Genomic DNA, 27,760 nt, shown 5'->3' with positions numbered 1-27,760 from the left:
AATTTTGGCACATACATGTGTTCAAAATTCTAATTCCAAAATGGCCCCGTTGAGGACAATTAGGTCATTGTGACACTTTTTTTGTCTTTGATTTGGAAGGTAAACCCACTCAAAAAATAAAAACACAGACTAATAAAAACCAACCACTTTTTAATATTTCAGAAATACAGTCTATGAGAAAGGAAATAATAAATATTCAATACTAAATAATAATGGTAAGAAAGATCATTTTGCTAAGATGAAGTCAACCACACTTTGGGGGATCCTCCCCCCAAGAAACTGTCCTTCAGTCCATCAAAAGACCTGGAGTGAAGAGCCATCGTTCAGATTTCATAAAATGCAGTACAGCCAGTTTGGTGCAGCTTAGGATCATTATTTTTTTTTGGAATAGACACATTTTGCTTTCTTTAGTGGCAGAAGCAGCTAGCTAACAATTCACAGCGTGGTCAACCTAAGAGTAATCTTCAGGCATCAGCAAGACCAACAGCTGGCAATACACTGGGAACGGGCATCGCTGGGAAGCGCCACGGGAGTGCCTGTCAATTGCATTTGGCACTGCTGGCACTCCTCCTACAAAATCCCCTCCGCTTTCGTCCAAGGAAAGTGAACCACTTAGGAGTGCTTCCTTTTCTTTATCGCTTCTGCTTTGACAGCCAAGCTCTTTGCACATATGGTGAGGACCACAATGAGGACCCCAACCAGGAACGTCACCACCGGCCAAAGGAAGCAGTGCAAAAGAACCGACTCGTCGTGTGTGCGTCGTAACAGTACGTCGTCCGGTCTGCAATAGGAAAGGCAGAATTACAGGGGGAAGGAAGCGAGGAAAGCAGGGCAGAAAAACCAAGACACCCAGAGTAGATTTTTAAAGGGGTGAGGCCTGCAGTGGAAATTGGTAAACATTATCTCCAGTGCTTCAACCTGCAGGACCATCCAATTAGTGGGATTCCACCCTGTAAATAAAAGTCAAACAATAAAAAGAAAAGGAACTACAAAAAGTTCTACAAATTACCACCATGGTGCATGGCAAATATTAACTGGAAAGAGAAATTCTAGAGTTTTCCACATTTGAAAATGACTCAGAGAAACATTACACAACAACTTCAGACTGCGTAACATTTTCAATAAGTGCATAGGTGTTCGGATATACAAAAATATTTTATTTTTCAAAAATATATCCAAACATCTTTAAATTAAGCCAATAATAGTTAACTATGCAAGTGGAAAAAACTGTGAGATACAGAATACATGGACAACAATTATTATCTCAAATCTTGGATTATGCCATCTGATTTATGTGTCTAAGCCTCCGCCTCAAATGACTGGGAGATTGAAAAAAGACTAGCAGCCAGCTTGCTGAGTGAACCAAAGGTGGCAACACAAACCCACAGTGAGGCCAGCTCCTCATGCCCAGCCAATAGTGATGGTTAATGGGTTTCCCTAGGGTAGGACACCTTATTGATTTGTATCCCTAGGTTGTAAAAAAGTGCTTTGGAAAAGAACACAACAACGGAATCTGACTTGTGTTCCTGTGAACACTTAGAGAGCTTCCAGACAGAACGTTTTGCAAGCCTCCAGCAGACTGACCCCACTAGCCTTCCAGGGGCACTGCCTGTCCCCCAAAACGCAGTGTATTTTGTCTCTTTCCCATAAATGCAATGAAGCAGGTGAGTTGGAGCTCCCATGGGGTAATATTTAGACGGCATCACCAATCGGTTTATATGACATATACTACATTTGCAGATATCTACATTAGCACATCCCCTTCATGGATCACTGCCTTGCCGTGGCGAAGGGGCTTGAATAACTCAGAGAAGCTATGAACTATGCCAAGATGGACAGGTCATAGTGGAGAGTTTTGACCAAACGTGATCCACCTGGAGGAGGAACCGGCAAGCCACTCCAGTATCCCTGCCAAGAAAACTCCATGGACAAAGACAACAGGCATATAAAAGTTATGACGCTGGAAGATGAGCCCCTCAGGTCGGAAGGTGTCCAACATGCTACTGAGGAAGAGCGGAGGACAAGTACAAGTAGATTCAGAGCTGATGAAGCGGCTGGGCCAAAGCCGAAAGGAAGCTCAGTTGCGGATATGCATGGAAGCGAAAGGAAAGTCCAATGCTGTAAAGAAAACTATTGCATAGGAACCTGGAATGTAAGATAGTGTTCTCAAAGCTACCAGCATGAGTTTGACCAAACTGCGGGAGGCAGTGGAAGACAGGAGTGCCTGGCGTGCTCTGGTCCATGGGGTCACGAAGAGTCGGACACGACTGAACGACTAAACAACAACAACAAGAAGACAGGAGTGCCTGGTGTGCTCTGGTCCATGGGGTCCATTTAATCATACATGACTAAACGACTAAACAACAACAACATTAGCACATAATTTATTGGGAGTGTGGGTGCTCTGATGCGCAGGTGAAGCACCCACATCTGTAAAGGTTTATCCATTCACTTCCCTGAAAGCAACAGTTCCATGAACACCTGGACCATTCAGGCAATGGGGATGTTTCCCGTGAACAGGGAAACTTCTCTGAGAGGAACCTCATGGGCAGTCTTGCACTCCTAGAATTCTGGGCCAGAGTGCCTTTCCGAGTCATCAACATCCTCATGCAGCTTTGCAGATCTCTGTTGATTGCAGCTCACTGGCCCTCTTCTTTTAGCCTGCCCCACCCCTGTAAGACTCCACTCGCTTCCTTAATTCTGTTACATAAATGAAATGCATTCAAAGACAGATTGTCTTGCACAGCATGATCTTTTCAGCATGGGGTCCCGGTTTCAATCTGGATTTGGTTGCCACTCCAAAGAAGAGAGATCAAACTACGAGGACAAAGCAAAGCCTAGCAGATGCTCTAAAGCAGAACAGTCTCGTAACAGTAAGTCCTCCGCCAGCAAGTAATTGTTCCAAGATGGATGACCCCCAGGGTGCAAACTAGTGATCCTCAGATAGTCATCGGTCTATTACATGCTTTCCTTTACTGAACCCTAATCAAATATTTGTGTATAGCACTTTCTCCTGGCATAGGATAAAGGGTACAGCTGCCAAGTCACAATGGAAAATAAACAATAAACTTATTTCAGCACAATAGGTGAGGATATATGCACAGCCCCCAAACTGCCATGCTAATTGCTTGCAGTATTAAAAAGTGGGGGGGGGGGAGGGATAGGCAAAGTCAACACCTGGCAAACAACTTTCCTTGAGCAAACATAATCTCACTCTTCAACCGAGATGCTTAGTAGGGAGTACAGTGAGACCCACACCACTTCCCGGCCAATTGCAGTAACACAGCAAAGTTACAGCAATTGGGGCTGTTTGGGTTTAGGAAAAAAGGTGAGTGTGGGATCAGAGAAATATACAGAGCCATGTGTGGAGTGGAGAGACTCCTCCATCTCTTGTGATACTAGAAGGTAAGGTCATCCAAGAAAGCAGACTGTTGGAAGATTCGGGACAAAGTGAAGTACTTATTCACACAGCACATGGTTAAAACAATGAAATTTGCTCCAAGATGGTCAACAATTCAGGTGGCATTTAAAGAGGATTAGATGAATTTGTGGTGGTTAAGTCTACTAATGGCTACTAGGCATGATGTCTGTGTTTGAACTACCTTCAGCCTCAGAAGCTGTTTGCCTCTAACACCCATTGCTGAGGAGTTGCTGAGGAGAGCACTCTTTCCTCATGTCTTGCTTATGGGCTTCCCATAGGTATCTGGTCCACAATGATTAGGAACAGGTGGCTGCACTGCGGCCGCATTCACACCATACTTTTAAAGTGCTATGATACCAGCTTTGAATATTCACAGCTTCTCCCAAAGAATTAATGGAGCTGTAGTTTATTAAGGGGCCTGAGAGGTCCCTGTTCTCCTAACAGAGCTACAAGCTTCAGAGTTCATGACTATTAAGCCACTCTGGGAACTGTAGCTCTGTGAGGGGAATAGGCAGTGCTATTTTTCTAGAGAAAAAGGTGCCGGAACTCACCATGAACACCTTCCTTGTTCTCTAAGAATGGCAATGGCGCCCACCTAAGAGATGCTGCTGGAACTGAGATCTGGTGAGTTCTGGCTGAAAAAAAGCCCCAGGAATAGGGATCTTCTAGCAACTCTCAGCACCTTAATAAACTACAGCTCCCACAATTCTTTAGGAGAAGCCATGATTGCATAAAGTAGTGTCACAGTGCTTTAAATGTATGGTGCAGATGTGGCCTGGGCAGGTCTTGGGTTTGATCCAGCGCATTAACTCTTGTGGTCTTAAGCTAGCCCACACAGTTGTCCTACTGCTCCAGGAGGCATCATCGCTCAAAGCTTGTGCACCTGTGGCTTTTGACAGTGGTCCAAAAATTGTATTTTGCTGTGCAATCTGACATTATCAATGATGGTAAAGCTGAGAGTACAAGCCGGGACATCTAACACGGGTTTTGCACATGCAGGATGTTACATGTAAAATTTAAAACAGCGATGTAACATTACTGGTTTAAATATCTGCCTTGCAGCACTCGGTAAACAGATTTCCTTATTAGTGAAATTTTGGGAATCCCCCCTCCCCATAAAAAGGTTAAAAAAATGCTAGTAGCCAGGTAACCAGGGACAAGTTAAATGGCTTTGTAAACCCCAAATCAAGGCGGGGTGTGTGTGAGCCTGTGACACCCTGACAGGTGTTGCTGGAGTCCATCAGCCCTGCCCAGTGGTCACAGATGATGGGTGCTGGTGTTCAGCAAAAGTTGGAGGACTAGAAATTCTCTATCTGTACTCTATATTATAAAGTCTAACTCACGGGTGGGGAACCTCAGGACTGGGGGTGAATGTAACCCTCCAGGCCTCCGGCCATCAGGATTTTTCACACACCACCTCTGGCCCTCCTTCATGCCCTCCTTAGGTGTTTTTGCCTAGCTGGATTGTATCCTTTAACTCTGCCCATGACTCTGGATTGGCTGGAAGAATGATGGAGAGGAATAGATGTCTGTACAGAGGTGAAATTAACATTCATTGCTCTGCCCACTTTTGCCTCTGGCCCCACCCACCAGTGGCAGATGGCCCTCAGGAGGGAATGCTCAGCTAGACTGGTGACTAGGAGTGGCCGCCAAGATCACATAACACCGGTCTTGAAATACCTACATTGGCTCCCAGTACATTTCCGAGCACAATTCAAAGTGTTGGTGCTGACCTTTAAAGCCCTAAACAGCCTTGGCCGAGTATACCTGAAGGAGCATCTCCACCCCCATCGTTCAACCCGGACACTGAGGTCCAGCTCCAAGGGCCTTCTGGCAGTTCCCTCACTGTGAGAAGTGAGGTTACAGGGAACCAGGCAGAGGGCCTTCTCGGAGGTGGCGCCCACCCTGTGGAACGCCCTCCCATTAGATGACAAAGAAATAAAAAACTATCTGACATTTAGAAGACATCTGAAGGCAGCCCTGTTTAGGGAAGTTTTTAATGACTGATGTTTTAATGTATTTTTAATCTTTTGTTGAAAGCCGCCCACAGTGGCTGGGGAATAATTATTATTATTATTATTATTATTATTATTATTATTATTATTATTATTTGGCCCTCAGGCTGAGAGTCCTCAGCTCTCAACAAAATAGAAAACACAACGATAAAGGAGGCTTTCCCCCATCAATCTTTGCAATGTTGTTTTCCATCTGTTAAACTGCATGCCTAGCCTGGCCCTGCCTACAAGTCAAACCTTCCAAGCCCCATTTCTGTCTCTAGCAAGAAAGGACATCAGTTACACCGAATGGCTCTGTAAGGGTGTCCACTGGACTGCTGCTAATGCATTTTCAGTGATGAACTTCCTTCTCCCTTCTTTTTACAAGCTCCAGCATGATCACTAAAGGGAAACATGGCTGGAGGCAAAATGCTAAAACGCCCGAGCTTTGCCAATGCGTTTGCCAATAAAATTTAAGTTCATTAAAATAAAATACAAACATTTCGAGAGAAAACAAACCTGGAGTGCCATGCAATCAATTACAGCTTTGCTGATGGTGAAAGTAATTAAGGCTGGTGCAGTGAGTCAGCACAACCTAACAGGTGCTGCTTATTGTTGGCATTCTCTTTCAGCATTGTTCCCCTCTCTGCTCCTGGTCTTTAGAGATGAGCAACATCTGAAAGGGCTCTTGATGCTCATTTTTTGCCCCCCTCTTGGGGAAGTGGACTGATAAACACTGCCAAAGAAGCAGTGTGCTGTACTGGGTATCGAAACGGAAACAGAATGACACTGAAGCTAAATTACAAAGGCAGAAATCCTGGTGTCCAGCAGTTCTTCTGACCTAGGAATGATGGCTTTCAAGGGTGCTTTGTCCATGGAGTTTTCTTGGCAGGGATACTGGAGTGGCTTGCCAGTTCCTGCTCCAGGTGGATCACGTTTAGTCAAAACTCTCCACTATGACCTCTCCATCTTGGGTGGCTCTGCAGGGCATAGCTCATAGCTTCTCTGAGTTATTCAAGCCCCTTCGCCACGGCAAGGCAGTGATCCATGAAGGACTGCAAGAAGATCAAACCTATCCATTCTGAAGGAAACCAGCCCTGAGTGCTCACAGGGCAGATCCTGAAGCTGAGGCTCCAATACTTTGGCCACCTCATGAGAAGAGAAGACTCCCTGGAAAAGACCCTGATGTTGGGAAAGATGGAGGGCACAAGGAGAAGGGGACGCCAGAGGACGAGATGGTTGGTGTTCTTGAAGCTACCAACATGAGTCTGACCAAACTGCGGGAGGCAGTGGAAGACAGGAGTGCCTGGCATCCTCTGGTCCATGGGGTCACAAAGAGTCGGACACGACTGAACAACTAAACAACAACAACAACAAAGGGTGTTTAGCCTTCCCAATTAAGTTCTGGTTTACAGGCTTCTGTTGCTGTTGAACCGAATGGATATGACTGTAGTTACTAAGCAGAATAACTTTCCACCAACTGCTGATAAACTGACTCCCAACTTTTCAAGTCATGCTCAAAATTCAGCTCCTATTTATTTATGTAATTGTGGCAATATACTACTGTAATGAAGTGGGCATGGGGCTGCTTGATGAAGGTTTGGAAGCTTCGGCTGCCAAATAAATTCAATTCAATTCACGCTAGTTACTGCTGTTCTTCAGTGTCTGCACTGGTTTCCAGGCCAATTCAAGGTGCTGTTCATGAGATATAAAAGAGACCAGCTTTAACCCTGTGTCTCACTTCAGCCTCATTGGACTGGTTACCTAACTTGCTTCCTAACTAGGGAATGCCAAGTTAGAAATAGAAGGAAAGGAAGACAGCTCCAATATTAACAAAGAGCAGCCCTCAAGGTCACCATGTAATGTTGCAAAGGAGCGTAGGACAGGAAAACTGCATGTAGGCTGTCTTTTAGTGATGGGATGAATGGCTGCAAAGCCAGCCCATCAAATCCAGCCTACAGAAAATGGGCTGCTATTCAAATGGACAAAAAGCCCTTCTCCCACACAAAATGGAATTTATAATATTTATCTGTTTATATCCCATAGGAGGGATCCAACTTGGAGGAGATCCAACGGACAAAAAATCCCAAGCAAATTAAAGCACCAATTGCAGAATATCACAATCTCAGTTTGTTTTGGGTCAAGATGAAATAGGAGGGGCTTTTTTTTCTTATGCAGCATGCATACGATTCCCTTTTCTTATTGCAGTCTACATATATAGAACCCATTTTACTCAGGATAGTGTTTGGACCATATCCAACACTGCATCTCCTCTGGTACAACAGACTTCTGTGCACACCAGGAAGCTTATTGTTCCTCTCCTGGGCCTCCAGTCCCCTCACATGCTCTCAAAATCACCTCTGGGGGGTTGGGGGAACCCTCCAGAACAGCGTCTAGGGGGCACATGAGAAGAGAAGAAGTCCCATTGCACCAGCAGAACTCAACCGGTGCCACATTAGATAACAATTCCTTAAAAAAGATTTCCTGGGAATGCTTTGTAGGCGACAATCAGGAGTTGCATGCATCCTTAGGTCCTGGACTGACATTGCACATCCATGCCAGTTGTTGGATTGTGCTGGACAGGAAAGACTATAGGAAGCCTTCTTGGAATGACATTTATCATCATCATCATCATATCCACCAGAAGCAATGGATACCATGATCTCCCTCCAGGCTATGATTAGATGGGTCCCCCTTCCTGTTTGAACCTCAAGTGCCTGTCAAAGATCTTTCTTTTTCAGCAGGCATTTTAAGGAAGATTTCTGCTTTTACAGTTGAAAAGCGTGTGCTTTCTACAATTTTTATGTTTGCTGCTTAGAAGCTATTGGAATTAAGTGTTCTGTAACTACCTTAAATAAAGTAAGAATTAAAAATAAAATACTGGAAGCCAGCTTGTAAATTTTTAACTGAATAGTAGGGCCTGTACTACAAAATAATAATAATAATTCTAACTTCAAACGTTTATTAATTAGTGACCAGCAAGACTGTGGCCCTATTTGGGCATTCAGTTTACCCCTGTGTAAGAGAGTACACAAAAGGCAGCAGAGACTTGTTGCTAAGCCCCACCCCCTTTAGCACATCACATTTCGCACCATTTACAGCCCTCCTTGAGTATGAGAGGTTGGAAGAGGGGAGCCGCCTCATGAAGAACCTGATTTTTCCAGGGTTTTCTAAACCGCCGGAGGAACTCCATGAGCAGAAGAAGCTGCCACATCAGATCTCTGGCCTCAGACTTACAGAAGTCTATAAACAGGGAACTCAGCTACATTAGTAAAAAAACAAACAAACCAGCGATTTGAATGAATGCATTATAAACCAGAGACAAGCGTGGCACCAGAGACCACAAAACCTTTCTTTAGCATTTTTACATAAGTTCTTAAAAAAACTTTTGTTATAACGATTTAATTTTTCAGACTTTGGTTATAAATAACAGGGTTTTTTCCCCCTGCGTGTAGATTCACCCTGGGTGAAAACGACATGCTCCTGTTCCTTAAAGGTAAAGGGACCCCTGACCATTAGGTCCAGTCGCGGACGACTCTGGGGTTGCGGTGCTCATCTCACTTTATTGGCCAAGGGAGCTGGCATACAGCTTCCGGTCCTTACGCACAAGTAAACTGAATGCCCAAACAGGGTGTCAAATTTGCTATACAGTGGTACCTCAGGTTAAGAACTTAATTTGTTCTGGAGGTCCATTCTTAACCTGAAGCTGTTCTTAACCTGAGATACCACTTTAGCTAATGGGGCCTCGCGCCACGGCCGTGCGATTTCTGTTCGCATCCTGAAGCAAAGTTCTTAACCCAAGGTACTATTTCTGGGTTAGGAGAGTCTGTAACCTGAAGCCTCTGTAACCTGAGGTACCACTGTACAGTTATATCTTAGCTTGAACCCTGGAATTTCTTTTCCAGTCAGACCCGAGCACTGTTGAGATGTATATAAACTAGCAGGTGTCTTGCGCAACCCAGCTGAAGAAAGCAAATGGCTGATAGTTAAATTGGGGGGGGAGAGAGAGAGAACACACTTGCAGCAGCTCCTCAGGTGCACCAGATACACAGACTTCTGGAGTTGACATAGCTGGCATTAACTTTTCCAGGTGTGTGCCTTGCCTGGCAGAGCAGTTGAAGCAACATTGGGACCATGCCTCCTCCTCCCCCGGCTTATATACCCCCACCTGACGGGTTTGTGCACACAAGCTGAGACTTCTGCTGCATAGAAGTCGCTGCTGTGCTTCCGTCTTCAAGCCCCTCCTGGTTCTAGGGTAGTTGACCAGCCTGCCCCTCACCTGAATGCAAAAACAGCGCGTATGCATTCTTCCTCTTCCCCCGCTTCCAGCAGGTCCTAAGCCCCGATCTCTGACTGCTCAGACCCTGATTCCCTTCGCCTTGGCTCCTGCCTCGCGTGTGGCACCCAACCCCTCTCCTTGGTCCACCTCCTGCCCCAAAACTGCCAGAGCCCTGCTGGGACTCCGCTACATGGGCAAAGAAATAATGCTTTATATGCGTTGTTTATGCATTCTAACACTTGTGACACCAGATGGCGCTGTGGAGTTCCGTTTTCGCTCACCCGATTTCTCATACAAAGTTTGCAACGCATTTAACGGAAACACGTCTTTGATGCGTCTAGATCCAACCCTGGACCCTGACAGCAGATGAGCCAAGATACTCACCTGAGGTGTTGATTAAAGTAGCACGTGAAAGGCTGAGAGCCAACTTCATCTTCCCAGTAAACCTGCCAGAGCTTTACATTTTCAGTGTTCTTCTGGTTTTCTCTTTTGCAGGGAGGGATATATGAACACTGTTGAAATAAATGTCATTAAGATGGCATCATTTTCGCTTGCAACAAGTAAAGACTTCAATTCTCTTTGGACATCCCTCAACAGTTTTTATAATTAAAACGAAAGCATATGTTTCAGGACTGGGCAAAAAGACAAGCAGGAGGTTTAACTGAATACTGTTGCTGTTTAACAATTGTTACTGAATGCTCAATGGTCTAACTCAAAGTGGGTGGGTCTAACCTCTAATTTTAGACAAGTTACATAAAAGGAATGCATGCATAACAGAATAAATCTGTCATTCTGCACGTTTAGAAAACAGAGGATTACTTGCTGTTTTATCTCTAATAAAAATCTATGACTTTGAAACTGGAAATAAAAGAAAATACAGATATATGCGTGCACAAAATCCTTATGCAATGTTATAATTTAGTGAGCAATGCGATGAAGTCAGCCACTGGCACACAACAGGCATGGAGGTATTACTCGATTCAGAGACAAGCAAAAAAGATTAAGGTGCAATGAAGTGCAAGGAGATTAAAGCTCCCACCCAGCTCGGTTTATCATGAGGATGGTGTTTAGTTCATTGCTAACCATAAATATTAAGGATATCTTGGCGGCTGCTGCTGCCTCTTCCAGAGCACCAGAAATAATAACTAAGTGAATTATGGGTAGCACGGGCTACACTTCAAAAACAGAATTCAGAGATCTGTCCATGTAGAGGTGGATCCCAGGGAGAGTGAGACTGAAGTTTCTGAGCACAAACATAATAAACCAATCTCAATGTCATACTCTTTTCCAAGCAGGCAGCTGGTTAGAACTCCACCTGTTCTCCAGGCCTACTGCTTGGTGTTCTCCATCTTTATACGTAGAGTACCAACAAAGTGTTTCAAAGGAATGAATATTCATCAACATGGGCACAGATTCCCACCGCAGGCACTCAAGTTCACCTGAAGACCCTTAGACCAAATCCATCTAGCCTACCATGTCTAGTTTGACATTCCATGGCCTCAGACAGATGCCTTTCCCAGCTAGAAACCACATATACTTATTAGCTGCAGGTGGTGGCAATTGAAATTGCAACCTCCTTCAAGCAGATCACAAGCTCTGATGATGATGATCTATGGCCCTCATCCCTCACCCACATCCTTCCCTCGCCCCCGGGCTCTAACAAGCAACCTGCAGCTTGCCAGAGACACAGACAGATCCTGAACTGGGTCTTTGTTAAGGAAATCAGTGGCAAGAAAGGCATAAGGTTCAAACACAGTTACTCTTGTCCCAAGTCTCTTAAGCTGTCAGTCTTCGGCATGGATTAAAAATATAGACTGCTACTTAAGGAACCAGAGGAAAGCCACAATGATGTAATTTAATTAATTTCTCTTCAAAACAAGATCCACAAAGCAGATGGGCTGAGGTTGTTTTAAGCCAACAGAATATATATATAGTTATAACTACAGATAGATACAGTTATATTTTAGGCTTTACTCCACCTTACCTGGCCTAATCCTTTAAGAACCAAAACAAGTTGAGGGCTGCATCAAGGTATTCTGATTTCCTCCAAGATGACAACTGTTATGGATCCAGCAGCCACACTCTTGGGGGAGAGAGCTTTGTTCCTTTGCATTTGTGGCACCTGCTAGTGCAGGAATAGACTTACTGGGTATTATGAATCTAAATCAGACTGTGATACTATAGAAACTGGGGGAAAATATTTTTACAGCTCCAAGAAGTGTTTGGGGAAGATTTCAAATGGCAGCTAATTTGGTTTTGTTGTGTAGGAAGTACTCATGAGACTAAAGTACACATTCTGCCCCTCCCCATAGCTATTGGTTTAGCAGATGGCAGTGGACCCTACTGAGAAGTAAAGCAGGACGGGGGCAGGAGAGTCATCTTTTAACATGGGGGGGATGCACCAACAATTAACTTATTCATTGTACTGTAGTTTTTTTCTTTGGATAATTACAACGTATCTGGTTGCACGACATAGACTACATCATCAATGGCACGTCCAGGGAAACACGATGCTAATTCACAGACGCATGTTCATCACTTGACTTCCGTGTGCAAATGTGTTGCCACAGATCTAAGAGCACGGAGTGAGCTTTCGTATCACCCAATCCCAGTGTCAGCCTCAAAGGAAACACTCTTCAATGGAGTCTGCAAGTCCTCAACGGTCAAACAATGACAAATGAAGTGGTGAATGATCAAATAATGTGCATGTATGCCTAACAAGCTAGCTAGCTGATAGGAATGATCACCTTCCTTATATATCGGGAAAGTGATACCTCTTTTCCATCCAGAGGGCATTTGCCCCATGTTGTTTATGGTGGTAAATAAGCCAGACAAGATAGGCGAATCTTGTATTTTAATCTATATTTCATCCATTTTTCCATGGGTTCCTCTGATGAATTCTCACGAGAATCCTTAACTGCCTTAGCCAGAACTTTCTTAGCCACTTTGCCCTGACCCTCAAACCAGCCGAGGTGTGTTGATTATGTGTAATTAGTAGTTGTAGACGTTAGAGGACACAAGTTCTGCAACAATTCCCTGGAAGACATCAACAGGATTTGGATTTTTGTTTTAATGGAGAGATCTACTCAAGCTGGCCCGAAATTGGCATATCAGATATACAGCAGAAGTACCGATCAAGCAGAATCACATCATTCCAAAACAAAAGTGTGCATCTTATCCTGATTGTTCACTTTTATAGGCCATCCTGGATTTTATTTTACTAGAAGGAGGATATAAATGATTTAAATAGATCTCTTGCAGACAAGTGATTAAACAACAGGAAGTGCAGAGACATTGAACTGTCAGTTTTCACAACAGAGAGAAGTAAGCACTGAGATCCCCAAGGATATGTATTAGAACTGGCACTATTTAACTTGACATACATTATCTGGGGTGAGAATGACCTCAGAAATTATTGGTGAGAAGAAGAGAAGAAGAGTTTGGATTTGAGATCCCGCCTTTCACTCCCTTTAAGGAGTCTCAAAGCGGCTAGCATTCTCCTTTCCCTTCCTCCCCCACAACAAACACTCTGTGAGGTGAGTGGGGCTGAGAGACTTCAAAGAAGTGTGACTGGCCCAAGGTCACCCAGCAGCTGCATGTGGAGGAGCGGAGACGCGAACCCAGTTCCCCAGATTACGAGACTACCGCTCTTAACCACTACACCACACTGGCTCTCTGGTGAGGGATTTGGCAAGACACTTTTGTGGCAATCACACTGGGTCCCTGGACGTTTAACAGTCTATTGATCCTTGTGCCACCACTGTGCTCGCTTCTCCGCTGCCACCAACCCGTTACTCTCGGGTAAAACACTGAGTCCAGACAGTTGTTAAAATTGAACCAAATAAACAAGTTTATTTTATTAGTATTAACAAGTTTATGGTTTCTCAGATAATATTCTTGTCAGTTTCTTAACTTTAGTTTCTTTACCGGCCTACACCTTCCTAATACCTTCTGACTGATTATCTCAACTGTTTGACTGACTCCTCTTAAAAGATTCTCTCCCTCTCTCACATCAGACTAGCCCAACCCGCAGACTTATCCTCTCTGTCTCTCTTCTCCAGACTGACTTCTTAACAACTCTAACTCCTCCCCTTGGGTTCCTATTGGTTAGTCATTTTACAATTAGTTAATCCTTTCCTTATGAGCCCAGTATGACGTCACACACCTACGAGGGCAAACGCCACAACTACGTCAAAAGCTTTTTTTGAAATCCAAAGAAATAGTGTTTACCAAATCACCTCAACCCTCATACAAAAGGTGTGGAGTGCGGGGCTGAACCGACCAAAGATTGGTCTTATTTTGTTACAAATCAATATGGTTTGATTCTTGCAGCCACTAGCTGGTATACACTCTTGTTCAGGAAATGCATGATTTACAGGGATTCATCCTGATACCTTTTATGCTTTTAAAGTTTTGAAAAATACCCGTAGGAACTCACTATTGTTATCCCACTAAACAGTTATTTTAAAGTCTCTGTTGACTTACCAGCCCGCATATGTTACTACCCAGTTCAAAAGAGATTGATTATGCAATGTATGAGGACTTTTGGATATGGCTGGGTGTTTTTTTTAGGGATATGTAAAATAATCAAAATGTATCTCCTCTATGCAATTCTTCCAGTGTTTGTTTAGTTAAAATTATGCCCGAAGAATTTACTTACCTAAACAAATATACCCTCTATTATGTACTTAGTCTCATCCAATTAATCAAAAACACCGCAAACCAAAAGGGCGAACATTTCTACAAGCGTATTAGAAACATCCAGTAGTCCATGCTAAAAAGATATTTTCAAGTTCATACATACGACATACTCACTCTTGGCTATTCACAACCACCCTTCATGTAGCAACACACAAAATTATTGCAGTCCATTTCTGAGCCTCTTTGATAATATTCTGTACATTTCAGGATCAACTCACACAACTACTGACACTGGTATGGGAAGACCTGGCCTTTCTGATGTTGCTGAACTAACAACTGCCCTCAACCCTAGCAACCATAGCCATTGGCCAGCAACATCTGGAGGGCCAAGGTTCCCCCACACCTGCCCTATATCTGGGCCTTAACCCAAGGGGGCTCATGTTAAATGGGAATCGTGGGACCCAGTTGTGACTGGGTGCCTTTTATATATTTCTTACTTAACTATGAACAATGTTCTTAAAGAGACAGTGGATTCCTCTGCCCTTAGGCTGTCTCTTACAACTTTTAACGCTGACATATGTCCTTATTAGTATAATTTGGAACCTTTGCATTCCTTCGTTTTGATGTGCAACATCAAGGCGGGATTGCTAAGCAGATAAAAATCAGGTTATCTCAAGGTGCTTAAACACCTGCAGCATAAAAGAATGAAACTCTACAGATCATCAAAAGGACAATGGTTCAAAAGGTTTTCAGGATTGTTAAAAAAAACAAAAATACTTGAACTGTTCTATGCAGCTAGGGGCTTAAACCCCTAATACCCTGCAATGTTTTCATAAGCTGTAAACGCCAGAGCAGCCCTAAGTATAGAAGTGAGTGTGTAATCATAGGACAGCTGCACTAAAAGTAACAACAGCAATGAAAGATGTCAGAATCACAGCACTGCAGAGTTGGAAGGGACCACGAGGGTCATCTAGTCCAACTGCCTGCAATGCAGGAATCTTTTGCTCAACTTGGGGCTTGAACCCACGACACTGAGATCAAGAGTCATCTTGATTTACTGAGAGAGGCAACCCTGCTCAGTACTCCTTTCGTTAGATTTGGAACAAGCTGAAGCACAGCACACAAAACACAACAGAGACAGGTTCTCTCTAGAGGTCAGCCAATTTTTTTGATATATATATATTTTACAACTAATACTGGAGGTCTTGGAGCTTCCCAATGCCTCACGCAGCTAACAAAACAGACAAGGCCAGTCTGTGTATGTTATATTTCTGCTGATACTGTCATGGCTGCTTTTAATTTAATTTATTGTATTATTTGGGGTGATTTTTTTTTATTTATCATTCACTGATATTTTGTTGACAATCATTTTGTAATATTATAAGCAAAACAAATCCTTGAATTTCCTTAATTGTTCCTATTCAGTCGTATTCTGAATTGTTACAGAATGGCAATGTATTTTGGGGTTGTATATTTTGACATTTCCATGGGTTATAAACTGCCTTGGGTACAATAATATAGAAAGGCATGAGACAGTTAAAAACGAAATGGAATGAAAAAGAAATTGGGAAAATTGGAATATCTCCGGCAGAAAAGCATGCAGCTGTGTCTAGGGACAAACAAAGTTGAAATGGGTTCATAAACCAGGATGACAAGAAGGTCCCTAGCTTTCACTTTCCAGGTGATCAACCACCTTTTATATCCCTCAATTATACAATATTTTACTGTGTTCCTTCTTTGAACTCCTGCTTCTCTCTCTCTCTCCCCGCAACTCCACCCCAAATTCCTCCTGCCTCTCATAGCTAATAGACACACACATAAATAACTTCAGTAAAGTTTTAATCTTGGTTGCATAGTTATTCTCAATTTCTTCCTTTAGCTTAACATTTTGTTGCTTGATGATTAAGCACCAAAAAGCAACTCTTCAGGAGTTTCGGTACAAACAATAAGTAACCCTCACAACACCCCTGTGAGTTAATTAAAAGCTACTGTGGCCATAGAACAGACCGGAAGAGCCTGAAAGACAGCACACTAATAAAATTGCCATTTCAGGTCTGGGGAAGATGTTCAAAGTCGTGCACTCCCAAATTTGACTGTATACTCCCAACGAGTCCCCCTAGAGCACAACATGAATAAGCAGTCGATGAGAAGGGTCTCTTGTGTCCTCACAGGTTAGCCTATTCTGTTCTGAATCCTTTTCAGAGCTGTTTTAGGTAGCACTTATTTCTTTAAAAAAACCTCTGCAGATATACTCAGACTTCAAAGTCCATATCCACAACCTCAGGTGCGATGGGACCAGTAGTGAAGGAAACACTCTCTATATAATGACTGATATATGTACATTATGGCGAGATGTGGGTGGCGCTCTGGTCTAAACCACTGAACCTCTTGGGCTTGCCAATCAGAAGGTCAGCAGTTTGAATCCCTGCGACAGAGTGAACTCCCGTTGCTCTGTCCAAGTTCCTACCAACCTAGCAGTTCGAAAGCACGCCAGTGCAAGTAGATAAATAGGTACCACTGCGGCAGGAAGGTCAACAGTGTTTCCGTGCGCTTTGGTTTCTGTCGTGGTGTTCCATTGCACCAGAAGCGGTTTAGTTATGCCGGTCACATGACCCGGAAAGCTGTCTGTAGACAAACGTCGGCTCCCTCGGCCTGAAAACGAGATGAGCGCCGCAACCCCAGAGTCGCCTTTGACTGGACTCAACTATCCAAGAGTCCTTTACCTTTTATCTGTATGTACATTAGCCCTAGCAACGAAAGCAGATTCTGAGACAAAGCCTGGCGAGTTGTGGCTCAAGTTCAATGCACAAAAAGGAAGACAGGTAAGCAAATGTATTTATTTATTTTTATTTTGTAAATAAGTAAAATACTATGGTAAATAAGTAAAATACTATGTCACATGTCTTCAATAACCCAAAAGGAGAATATGAGCAACCCATGTCAAATAATTCATCTACTGCCCACCAGGAACCTGTAGGCTTCCCATTTGTGCTGAGTGGGGATACTGGAGGCTAACAGAGAAGGGATAAGGCAAGTGGCAATGGAGGAAACAAACCTTTTCTGTTCTGATATCCCACCTGGAGTTCTGCACACCACAATTTAAGAAGGATTGTTAAGAAGGATGTTGACATGGGCAAAGGGGGGCAATGCCACATGCAGCCTTCTGGATCCCATCAATGGTAACAAGTTACTCAGCCTTGTAAATAAGCCCACAAAAGTTACTAGCTTACAAAGCCTCCCTCTGCTGCAGCCAGCATGGAAATGCAAACCAAGTAGTCTTCTAGCAAGTAGACTTGCAGAGGAGAAACAGAGCAATCCGTTCCACTTCCACCAACCTGTCCAGTTTCCATGCTTGTCATGAAGAAAGGGGCTTTCCTTCCTCACGGCTAGCCTGGAAACCAAGTGGACTGGGTGGAAAGATCCATCTTGCTCCCTCCACCTTGCTCACTCACCTGCATGGGATTCCTGATCACCAATGGCTACCAGGTAAGTTGTTAATCATAAGGCAGTATGTACTTAATTGCTCCTTAAATTCTGAATACAGTCATACCTTGGGTTACAGCCACTTCAGGTTGCGTTTTTTCGGGTTATGGACCGCCGAAACCCGGAAGCACCGGAACGGGTTATGTGGAACGGGTCGCGCATGCGCAGAAGAGCTAAATTGTGCTTTGCACATGCACAGAAGCACCGAATCGCAACCCGCACATGCGCAGAACACAGGTTGCGAACGTGCATCCCGCACGGATCAGGTTCGCAACCCAAGCACCCGTTGTACATTTTTCTTGATCCTGGAAAGGAGATTTATATACAGATGTAGGCATGGCTAATTTGGATGGTGATGTGCACATTGCGGTGCAGATTTGAGCCTCCTTTAAAAAGGGTGGGTGTGTCTTCTGCCTGCAACTAGAGTGGGAATAGGCAACATTGACTCCTTTCACCTGTAGTAAAGCAAGTAAATTGGAAAAAAATCTACTTTAATTGCTTTCTTTTCTGTTCCTGGATCACCGTGAGCTATCATAGAAGCCATCCTGAAAACCTAATACTTCACAAAGCAATCAGAGTTAGTGCTTTATCCATTCTAAACAGCAGGCAGCCAGAAAGGCACGCACATTTGAATTAATAGCAATGCTCAGAAGGCACCTTCCACCAAGAAATGGTGTCTATTTCCAAAGTAAATATTATGGTGTCTTGTTTAAAGGCATTAATTCTCATTGTAGCACAAATAGACATTTTAGTAATGTTCAGTTAATTAAAATAATAGCTTGTCCATGTTTGTTTGGTTTTTTTGTATTCCAAGCAGAATGAGGTGGGGAGACTGGATGGGATATCTATGGGTCACTTGCTTCCCAAATCTTGTATTGTTGTTAGAAACTCGATGCTTTTGCAGGTGAGTGCCCATGAACTGAGAACTCAAGGGAAAAAATTGGGGGGAAAGCTTGTTCATGGATGATAATGACTACCAACTCTGAGGCTATTTTATACCTCCATTGTTGGACGTGGTTTGACCTAAAATCCCTCCCCTTCACTACACTCTTGCCAATTCTGCCCCTCCAGTCTTGCTGCTCCATTTCCCCCTCTCCTTTGATTTCCCACTTGCCTTCTTCATCTTGCATATCCAGTTGGGAAAGAAGCAAAATCTGGTTGCCATGCAACCAAAGGACGCAACCTCTGTTGCATCCACATTGTGGCTTCTTTATTTCCCCCCCTCAACCAAGAAGATGCTTCTTATTCTCTACCTCCACCCTCATTAGCAACAAACAAAACAAAAACACAGCGGCAACGGCTTTGAAGGGTACAAGGCATCTGAACAGAGTGAGAAACAGAGGAGTAAAACAGCTCTACTAGAATCCAGACAATAACAACATGTAAAATGAAGATCAGCTATCCTCGAGCAAGCAATGGAATGAGAATTCTACAGAAGCATGGCAGGCTGATGAAAATACATACAGTGGTACCTCAGGTTAAGTACTTAATTCGTTCCGGAGGTCCGTTCTTAACCTGAAACTGTTCTTAACCTGAAGCACCACTTTAGCTAATGGGGCCTGCTGCTGCCACCACACCGCCAGAGCACGATTTCTGTTCTCATCCTGAAGCAAAGTTCTTAATCCGAGGTAATATTTCTGGGTTAGCGGAGTCTGTAACCTGAAGCGCATGTAACCTGAGGTACCACTGTACATGATGGGAAACTTCAAGCCTGGGGGCTGAACATGTCCTGCCAGGCCTCTCTATCTGGTCATCAGAATCTGCCCCAAGCCCCAGCCCTCACTGTTCCTCACTGTTCTCCGAGTGCTTTTACCCATCTGACAGTGTTAGAAACTGAGATATATAAGTAAGGTGCCAAATGGCACCTTAAACTTAGGTTACGGTCACCACAACATAATGTCTATTAGTCAGAGGGTTCGACTAGAGGGCCCTTGGGATCAGTTCCAACACTGCAGCTGTATAATTCTCTGATCTCAACCACATTGCTTGACTGTAGCTTGCTCTTACAGCAACTCACTTGTCCCAGTATGCAAGAAGGAGAAATCCACACAGGGGAAATGGAAGTGGTATTTACTATGGACTAAGGCAGTGGTTTTTTAAACTGCGGTCATCAACCTGTCACCCAGAAATCTCCATGCGGTCACAATTGGACCTGTGCCAGTAGCAAAATGAGCCTGGCGCCTGCCTAGTTTCGAACACTGGTCTGGAATGTGTCCCTGAACACCCTGAAATAAGGCCTTTTGCTTGCCTGGATAGAGAGGGGTGGGTGAGTGTGTGGGTAGAAGATACCCTACTGCAAAAAGGTAACATTTACATGCATTGCTCCACCAACTTCTGCCCCCGGCCCCACTTAACCACTGGCATGTGGTCCTTGGCATGTTGTGGCCCATGGGCTGAAAACCTACATATGCTCCTCTAAGGTGTGATGATCTGAAATGTTCCATGCTATAAAAACAAGAAAGGCCGAGCTCTGCCAATAGACAAATACATCTTCAAAGCCTGCTGGTAAATGTGAGGCCTCTGTGAGGCAAGGGAAGTTAGAGACAGAGTAGCTTGACTAGAGTTTACCAGTAGACTAAAGTTTTACAAGCAGTTTATTCTCTCAGAATCCACTAGCTCTGAATTCACCCTCTCCCGATACAAGAAACACCAACTCATGGGCAATGACATGCTCAGCTAGTTGCAGGTCCCCTTTACCCCGTTTCATGAGTCTTGAACATAAAGTCTGAAGCATCAAAGCAAGGAGCTATACAAACAACAGATATTGAGGAAACTAAGCCTCGATTGTGCTTCCTGTTCTACTTGGAGATGCCTCCAGTTCCAGTTAATGACCATTGTTTTTCACTCTCTCTCTTATTTCCGCAGTTTATTTATTGAATTCATTTTCTCCCCTTTCTTCTCATCTCTTTGCCCATTTCAGTTCACTAGGCTTCCCCTCAGGTGTGTGTTGGCAAGAGCACATGCTGAGCAATGTTCAGCAACTCCCCAGCCCTCAGCCTCAAGACAGCCAGCACCCCTCAGCTTGGCCCATTCTATCAACTTGCTGCTGATCTTAGACCCATTTGCACCTGAAGTTAAAAAGGCAGAGTGGTAACCCCGCTTAAAAAGCGGAGCTCACTTTTAAAAAGTGACATACAAGCAACATAAGAATAGCCGTGCTGGGTCAAACTAAAGATCCATCTATTCCAGAAAACTGCTTCTCAAAGTATCCAATCAGATACCTCGACTGGGGGAAGGAAGTGAGTTGGCAGTCTCTCTAGAAACTTCTGCCCAGCTTCATGGTAAGTCCAGCCCTGTAACCACAGCTAAGCTTTGCTGGACCACTGAATAGTTGGTTTTCATTTTCCTCCTCTGCCCTGCACTGTACAGTGGTACCTCAGGTTAAGAACTTAATTTATTCTGGAGGTCCGTTCATAACCCAAAACTGTTCTTAACCTGAAGTACCACCTTAGCTAATGGGGCCTCCCGCTGCCACCGCGCCACTGCTGCGCAATTTCTGTTCCCATCCTGAAGCAAAGTTCTTAACCCGAGGTACTATTTCTGGGTTAGCGGAGTCTGTAACCTGAAGCGTATGTAACCAGAGGTACCACTGTAAAGTTTTTGACTTTTTATGCTCAAAAGTCCTAACAGCCGTTTATATCCAAACTTGATTCTGCTCAGCAGTTTCTTTTCATTCAGAACATCACGCTTATGAACAGCCTGGTGCTGTAAGACACCAGAATCAATCACAATACACTCTTCCCAGCATTTAAATAAGGAACTTTCAGATTTGAGCCAATTATAAGGGACAAAAGAACCCACCCAAAACTTCACAGCATCTTTTTAAATGACAACGGGGCACCTTCTTTGTATCACTTTGAGGATGCATGTGAAACATGGTTGTCGCAGGATAACAGCCATTCTAAGCGGCTCTTCCAGAGCCACCCAAACAATAAGACGAAGCCATGAGCTACTAGTCACGAGATGACTAGCATCTTTCTTCTAGATTCTCACACCACACCTTTCCCTGCTCATTCTCCAACGCTGGCAGGTCGCTCCCACCAGTATAGACAATAAGTCAGATGGAACAATGGTTTGACTTGGAATGAGGCAGCTTCTGATGTTCCTAAGCACAATAGGTGTTTTTTTCATTTTCTGAACCTGCTTAAAATATGTCTGTGCCACAAGGGAGCGCAGCAATGATGTAAGTAAACGAGGGCAAGAAGGAGGAGAGGAAAGGGAGGGGATGATGGTAGATGCAGGCAGGAACCAAGGTCAAAGCTAAAGAACAAGAGAAAACAAAAGGGAGGATGACAAATCCAGTCAAGACTTCGGTGTTTTTTTACTTATAGCTCAACTACCCCAAGGAACAATATGTTTCTTATTCTACATCATATCTGGGTCCTACCTTTAAGCAGAGTGAGGTAGCTACCTCAGGAAGCAGATACTGGGACAAGTAACATGCTCCTGCCCCTGGAGCCATTTCTCTTGAGCATCCTTGGCCCTTTCTATCCTCCTAAGCTGGTGACTTGGCAGCGGCAATGTTTGCTTGTTGCTGGCATGAGTTGGTGTCATGACCCTAGAGACCAGCAGTGACCAAGCCACTGAGTCAGAAGCTATAGCGCCACCAGTTGAGGAGCTGGACCAGGTTCCTAGCTCTGAACACGAGGCTGGCAGACAGGCACCTGCCGAACCAGATCCCACAGCACTATAGAAGCAGAGCCAGGACCCTTGTAGGCACTTCTCGGGGCCCAAGGAACAGACTGCCTCCCAGAAAGTGCACCAGGTGAGAGCCCATGCAGCAAAGGAGAAGCATCAGTCTTCGGGTCAGAGGGCTGGCCTTTCAAGAACTGCAGTTCTTCAACAAAAACAGCAGCGCACAGAAGAGGTGGAATTGGCAGCAGACACTCAGAAGGTCACAATTCACCTCCAGCCTTCAATGGAGAAAGTTGCTCACTAAGAGCTCTCCTTGGTGCTGAAAGAACTCAACCTGCCTTGTTCAGTGATCTTTTCCTGGGGAGCAGAACAAAACACTTGGCCGGCCATCTTGCCTAATCGCCTTCTCCCAACGCATCACAGATAACACTGTTGGGAAAGGCCCCTGACCAAGGAAGGAGGTCACGCACTTCCAGCAGACATTGCACATGTGCACAGATTGCCCACTCAGCTGATGCATACTGGTGCTACCATTGCTGCATTATAGCCATTGTTTGAGCAGGCAGTGAGCAGGAACCAGTGAGCATGGTGTTGTAGGACAGGTGATGTGCATGCCGCATGCCCTACCAGTGGACCTGATCCTGCATTTTGAGAATTATTAGAGGCAAATCAGATCAGAGGTGAAGACGACTAGCCAGAGTTAGCTTATAAGAGCAGAAGTACTAGGAATGTGGACACACCTTCATTGCCCATCTAACAGGCTTACTGTAGCATGAACCTTCAAAACCAATAGCCCATTTAATCTGATGCTCTAGGTGGATACAGGAGGAGATAGCTATCCATTTATTTTAGAGGTTGCCTCAGGAGTAGCCATGATTCTGCCACCCACCTTTTTATTGCTTTAGCCACCATACTTTTTTTAAAAAAGCAAGAGCAATTCATTTGCCATCTACAACTTTTACAATGAATAATGGACAGAGAGCTTTCGCCACCCGAGGAAAAGAAAGAAACCAGTCACACTTTTAAATTGCCACTACTAAAGAAAAAGATGGTGCAAGTAAGAATCTCAAGGCATTATCTGGATTTCATTAGCGCACATAAATTGCAGGATGTTCTTCGTCTCTTACAAAACAGAGCCACATTGCTGTGTGTTTTTTAAAATAAAACTTGTTAATCTCCCACCCCCCACAACCTGCACACTGGGTTTACAGGCCTGATGAGAACAACTGTAAGTGTACCCCCAGAAAATGTGAGGTGGAAACATATGCCTCATATAGGAAACTTTGTCAGGCCACTGCTACAGGTTGCATCTGCCTTTTGGGTATACGTTCAAGCAGCTGGGAGTTTGCAGCTGGATGCAGTGGCTCAAAGAGTCCAAGTGAACCTACCTACTTGAACTGTAAGTGGATAAAAGTGCAACAAAAAAAATTGCAATAGTAGCACCACCCAATATTAGGATATTCAAGAGCTCAAGGTGCTTCACGTACGCTGCCCATGTTTGCACATAGACTGAAGCCAAACCGTAGGTCAGTGCAAATGCGCAGGCTCCCCATGAGGAAATCACACCCATTTTGCTCCTCCCTGGTCCTTTTAACTCAGTGCAGCACACCAGCCAAGCCAAGGTTTGGCTTAGCGTGTCATCCAGGCATGGGATTGTAGTTAGGATTTGTTCTTGGCTAGAGCTTGTGGTTAGTAAGGAGAGAGTTTAACTGCAAGCCCGGGTTCAAACAACACACTAAGAGCCAAACCTTGGCTTACCTCTGTGTAGTGTGTGATTAAAAAATGGGGGGGGGGGAGTAAAGCAGGTGATCTACACACCAAACCCTGCAAGGTAAATCTGTATAAACATCTCTCATATTTCAGATGGGAAGTGGTTCCCCAATGATTTACCTAGGGAGCTCGGGGCAGAGATGAAATTTGAACTGGGGGCTTTCTGTTTGCAGCTTAATACCTTTATTGCAACTGGGGGGTGGGGGGGCAGATACAAATACATTTAAGTGAGATATCTGTATCTCAGTGGACATGGCCCAAGCCTGTCACGGTTGCCTCCACTACTTCTAATAGATTCCAGTGCCTTAGGCAACGATCAATCAATTTTTGGCTCCTTCCCTGAAATTAATTAGAAATCTCCTTTCCTTTTAAATCAGGTTCTGCCCAGATTCCCCTCCAAAACCAGGGCTACTTTAATGCCAAACCCTTAGCAGGCACATCCACTGCCAGGAAGAGGTGAAAGAACAAGAACAGAAATGATTTATGGGGGGAAATTTGAACATTCACACTATACAAAGAGAACAGTGGGCAATTTACTTCACCCAGTTTTCCGGTCTGTGAAATAGGAACACCAACACCTTACTTCACAAGGTTTTAAGTAGCAGTAGTAATATTCCTCCTGTGGCAAATAGAAGCTCCAGGTGGGGGGACAATTTGTATCAGGACCAAGGAGGATTCAAATCTGCAGGCTCATGTGTCCCAGGTCTGATCACACACACACTCCACCCCTGCAGCTATTTACAGTTTTAAAAAGATACAAGCAATGCCAATGAGCGTGTTTAACATCACTTGTGGTTTAAACCCTAAGAAGCCCAGGGTGGTGAATGTACCCTCTCCTTGAAATTTATCCCCACAACAACAACCCTGTGAGGGAGGCTATGCGGGAAGAAAGAACAGGTGTCCCAAGGTCACCCAGCGAGCTTTGCCACACAATAGGGATTTGAGGCAGAGCCTCTCTTGCACTCTAACCACTATAACATGCCAGTATTGGACAACCTTCCTTACCGTGAGGTGTAATGAGAAGGCAAAACAGTTCTGTAAGTAAAAGCGCTCTGCACGCTCTCAGGAACCCTGTTATACAACCTGCTCCAGCAGAGATCCCAATCAGGAAAGGGGGGAGGAGGCGCAGTGGGGAAAGACATCCCCACCAGCGCAAAATATCGTCGGCGCAAACTTTCCAAAGCTGCGCTCGCTGCGCCTCTGGCTACTCTGAAAAGAACCGGAGCCCCGGCTTCCTATTGGAGCGGGAGACTTCTAGAGCGTGGGCGGCCCAATGGGCAGGAAGTCTTGCATTCTATGGAACGGACAGGATGTTCTGGGCTACGGGGCTCTGGACTCGGGTCCCCGGCCAGTTGGACAGATCCGTGGCAAGCTCCTCTGGCACTGACGAAGCCGCAAGAGTTGCCAGCTGTCTCGAGTCCCGGAACATCCCCGGAGCCTCCTGACCCTCTTTCTTGGTCCGAGAGTCGATCGTTGCCCGCAGAGTCCAGTGGAGACACCTGGGGACGCACGGAGGCGCAACAGGCTGCCCCTGCTTACACTCGCCCAACTCCAGGACGAGGGCACCAATCCCGCCTGCGGACCTTTCTGCGGATCCCCTGGCGGATCGGGCAGGCGAGTAACGGGCTTCCTTTCTCAAACCCCCAACGCGCCCCAGTTCAAATCACTCCTGTTCGCCCCCCTCCCCAACCTTTCCTCCGAGGTCCCAAGGTTTCAGCGGGTTGCCCTCTGCACATGCCCAGAGGGCGCTCCCGCGGGCGAGGAGCGCTTGGCGAGGAGGGTTCCGGGGCTGCGCCTCCTCCGGGCTTACCTTGGGGTTGGCGAGCAGCTCGTGCTCGTCCTGGTGCAGCAGCGCCCGGGCGTCGGACTCGGAGTTGTTAACGTAGATCTGGAGGCAGGGGTAGAGCGCGGTGCCCTTGCAGTCGGCGCCGCACGTGAAAGTGCACTCGAAGAGCTCGCCGACCTGCTGCACCGACACCACCGTGCAGTTGGCCGCTTTGCCCTGCAGGTCCTGCAGGGCCGGGTTGAGCCAGCAGAAGCCCAGGATGAAAAGAGACACGATGCCCGTGGCGATGAGGAACAAGCCCAGCCGGATGCTCTTGTCCTCGGCTTCGGTGTACTCGTAAGACACCCGGATCTTCGCCATCGGGATCGCGGGAGGCGGCGAGCGAACCAAACGGAAAGGCGGGCGGAGGAGCAGGAGGAGGAGAGGGGCGGGAAGAGGAAAAGCAGCAGAATCGGCGAGGGGTTCGGGTTTTGCTTCTGGCTCCTTCCCGTCCAAAGCGGGGAAGCCCCGCAAGACCCGCTCCGTCCCGCCGCCGCCGCCCGTTCGATCCCAGCTGCGGGACTAGCCCTGGCCGGGCTCCAGCCCAGGGGGAGGCGCCTGGGGCCGGCGAGCAGGCAGGGAGGCTCCCCTCGCGGCGCGCCAAACAGGCCTTGCAAGGCGGGAAAAAGACCCGGGCGCCTTGCGCTGCGCTTCCCTACTCCCGAGGACAGGGGGCTTCCCCGGAGTCTGGCGGCTCGCGGCTCGCCTCCCACCGACTGGATCCGAGCTGGCGGGGAGCCTGGCGACATCTGCCACGAGGTAAGCGCCTTACGGCGGAGGAGGGAGCCCGAGCCGCCGCGCTGCCCTTGCTCAATCTCTTCCCTCCCTCCTCCTCCCCCCCCCAGCCGCTCCAGGGGGGGGGTGTAGGGCGGGGAGGGGGGCTCGCCATTGACAATCGGAGAGAGGGACCCAGGCAGGCGGCACCACCTTCTCCACCTCCTTTTCCCTCCCCCGCCCCACCCCCCGCTCCCACATCTCCAGTGAAAGCGGACAGGGACAGCTCGGCCCAGGATTATCTCTTGTTTTAAATCCCGGAAGTGGAGCTTGATTACTCGCCCCGATTAAGGGCGTCCGCAGGGAGGCAAGTCTTGAATGGGGGCAGCGCCACGTGCAGCTCATTCAAGCGCCTCCAAGCGTGGAGGGCGGGGAGGGACGCGCGGGAGTCGCGCTGGAACGGGAGCGAGCACGTGGCTCGCAGCAGGCGCTCGCCGCCCCCTCCAGGCCGGCTTGCTCCTCTCTCCTTTTTTTTTATGAAGGGGTTTTAGCCGCTTTAATCTCCTGGAAGAGACCGAGAAATCTCATTCAGTAATTTCTCGTTCTCCTCCCCCACCCACCCTCCGTGCCCTCCACGCCCGGCCGGCCCAGCTGGCCAACCATCAAGCTCGCAGCAGCAACAGCATCGACGGAAACCACATGCGCATCCCGATTACTCTCTTGCGCCCGCGTAAAAGTTTCCAAACCGGAGCCGATGCTTTACATGTGCACTGGAATGATTTGAAATAAAGGAGTGCCCGTTATAAAATATGATGGTGGTGATTTCCTGGCAAGAAAACTTTAGCATTACTATTATTTCAAAGTGTCGCCATCTCTTGGAATAAGGGTTTGCCTTACAGGGCAGCTGGGCGGTGCCCCGTGCATATTCCGCGCTCTTCTTCCGATCGTTCAAATGGCAAATCCCGGGGCAAGATTAGCTCAAACTGCACAGTCCACCT

At 45.9% G+C, this 27,760-nt stretch overlaps 1 protein-coding gene across 1 annotated transcript; it reads right to left on the bottom strand.

The window, feature by feature from the left end:
- Positions 1-133: 133 nt before the first annotated feature.
- Positions 134-27,594, bottom strand: KCNMB4 (potassium calcium-activated channel subfamily M regulatory beta subunit 4). Its single transcript, XM_083400104.1, has 3 exons — positions 26,034-27,594; positions 10,079-10,206; positions 134-781 (listed from the first exon to the last, which is right to left on the bottom strand). Exons 1-3 carry the CDS (start codon positions 26,367-26,369, stop codon positions 613-615), a joined length of 633 nt encoding a protein of 210 aa, XP_083256230.1. The 5' UTR covers positions 26,370-27,594; the 3' UTR covers positions 134-612.
- Between the last annotated feature and the right edge of the window lie 166 nt (positions 27,595-27,760).

This window comes from Podarcis tiliguerta (assembly GCF_965153285.1).
Source record: "Podarcis tiliguerta genome assembly, chromosome: 10".
NCBI classification, from domain to species: domain Eukaryota; kingdom Metazoa; phylum Chordata; class Lepidosauria; order Squamata; family Lacertidae; genus Podarcis; species Podarcis tiliguerta.
Note: the sequence above shows the minus strand (reverse complement) of the source record. Positions and strands in the feature narration are given on the sequence as shown.

Bases quoted from the DNA above. Each gene is read 5' to 3' on its own strand.
- KCNMB4 (XM_083400104.1), bottom strand. From the start codon at position 26,369: ATGGCGAAGATCCGGGTGTCTTACGAGTACACCGAAGCCGAGGACAAG. The intron at 10,207-26,033 runs GTAAGCCCGGAG...TTATTTCAACAG, and splicing joins AGCTGCTCGCCAACCCCAAG to TGTTCATATATCCCTCCCTG. The intron at 782-10,078 runs GTGAGTATCTTG...TTCCTATTGCAG, and splicing joins TACTTTAATCAACACCTCAG to ACCGGACGACGTACTGTTAC.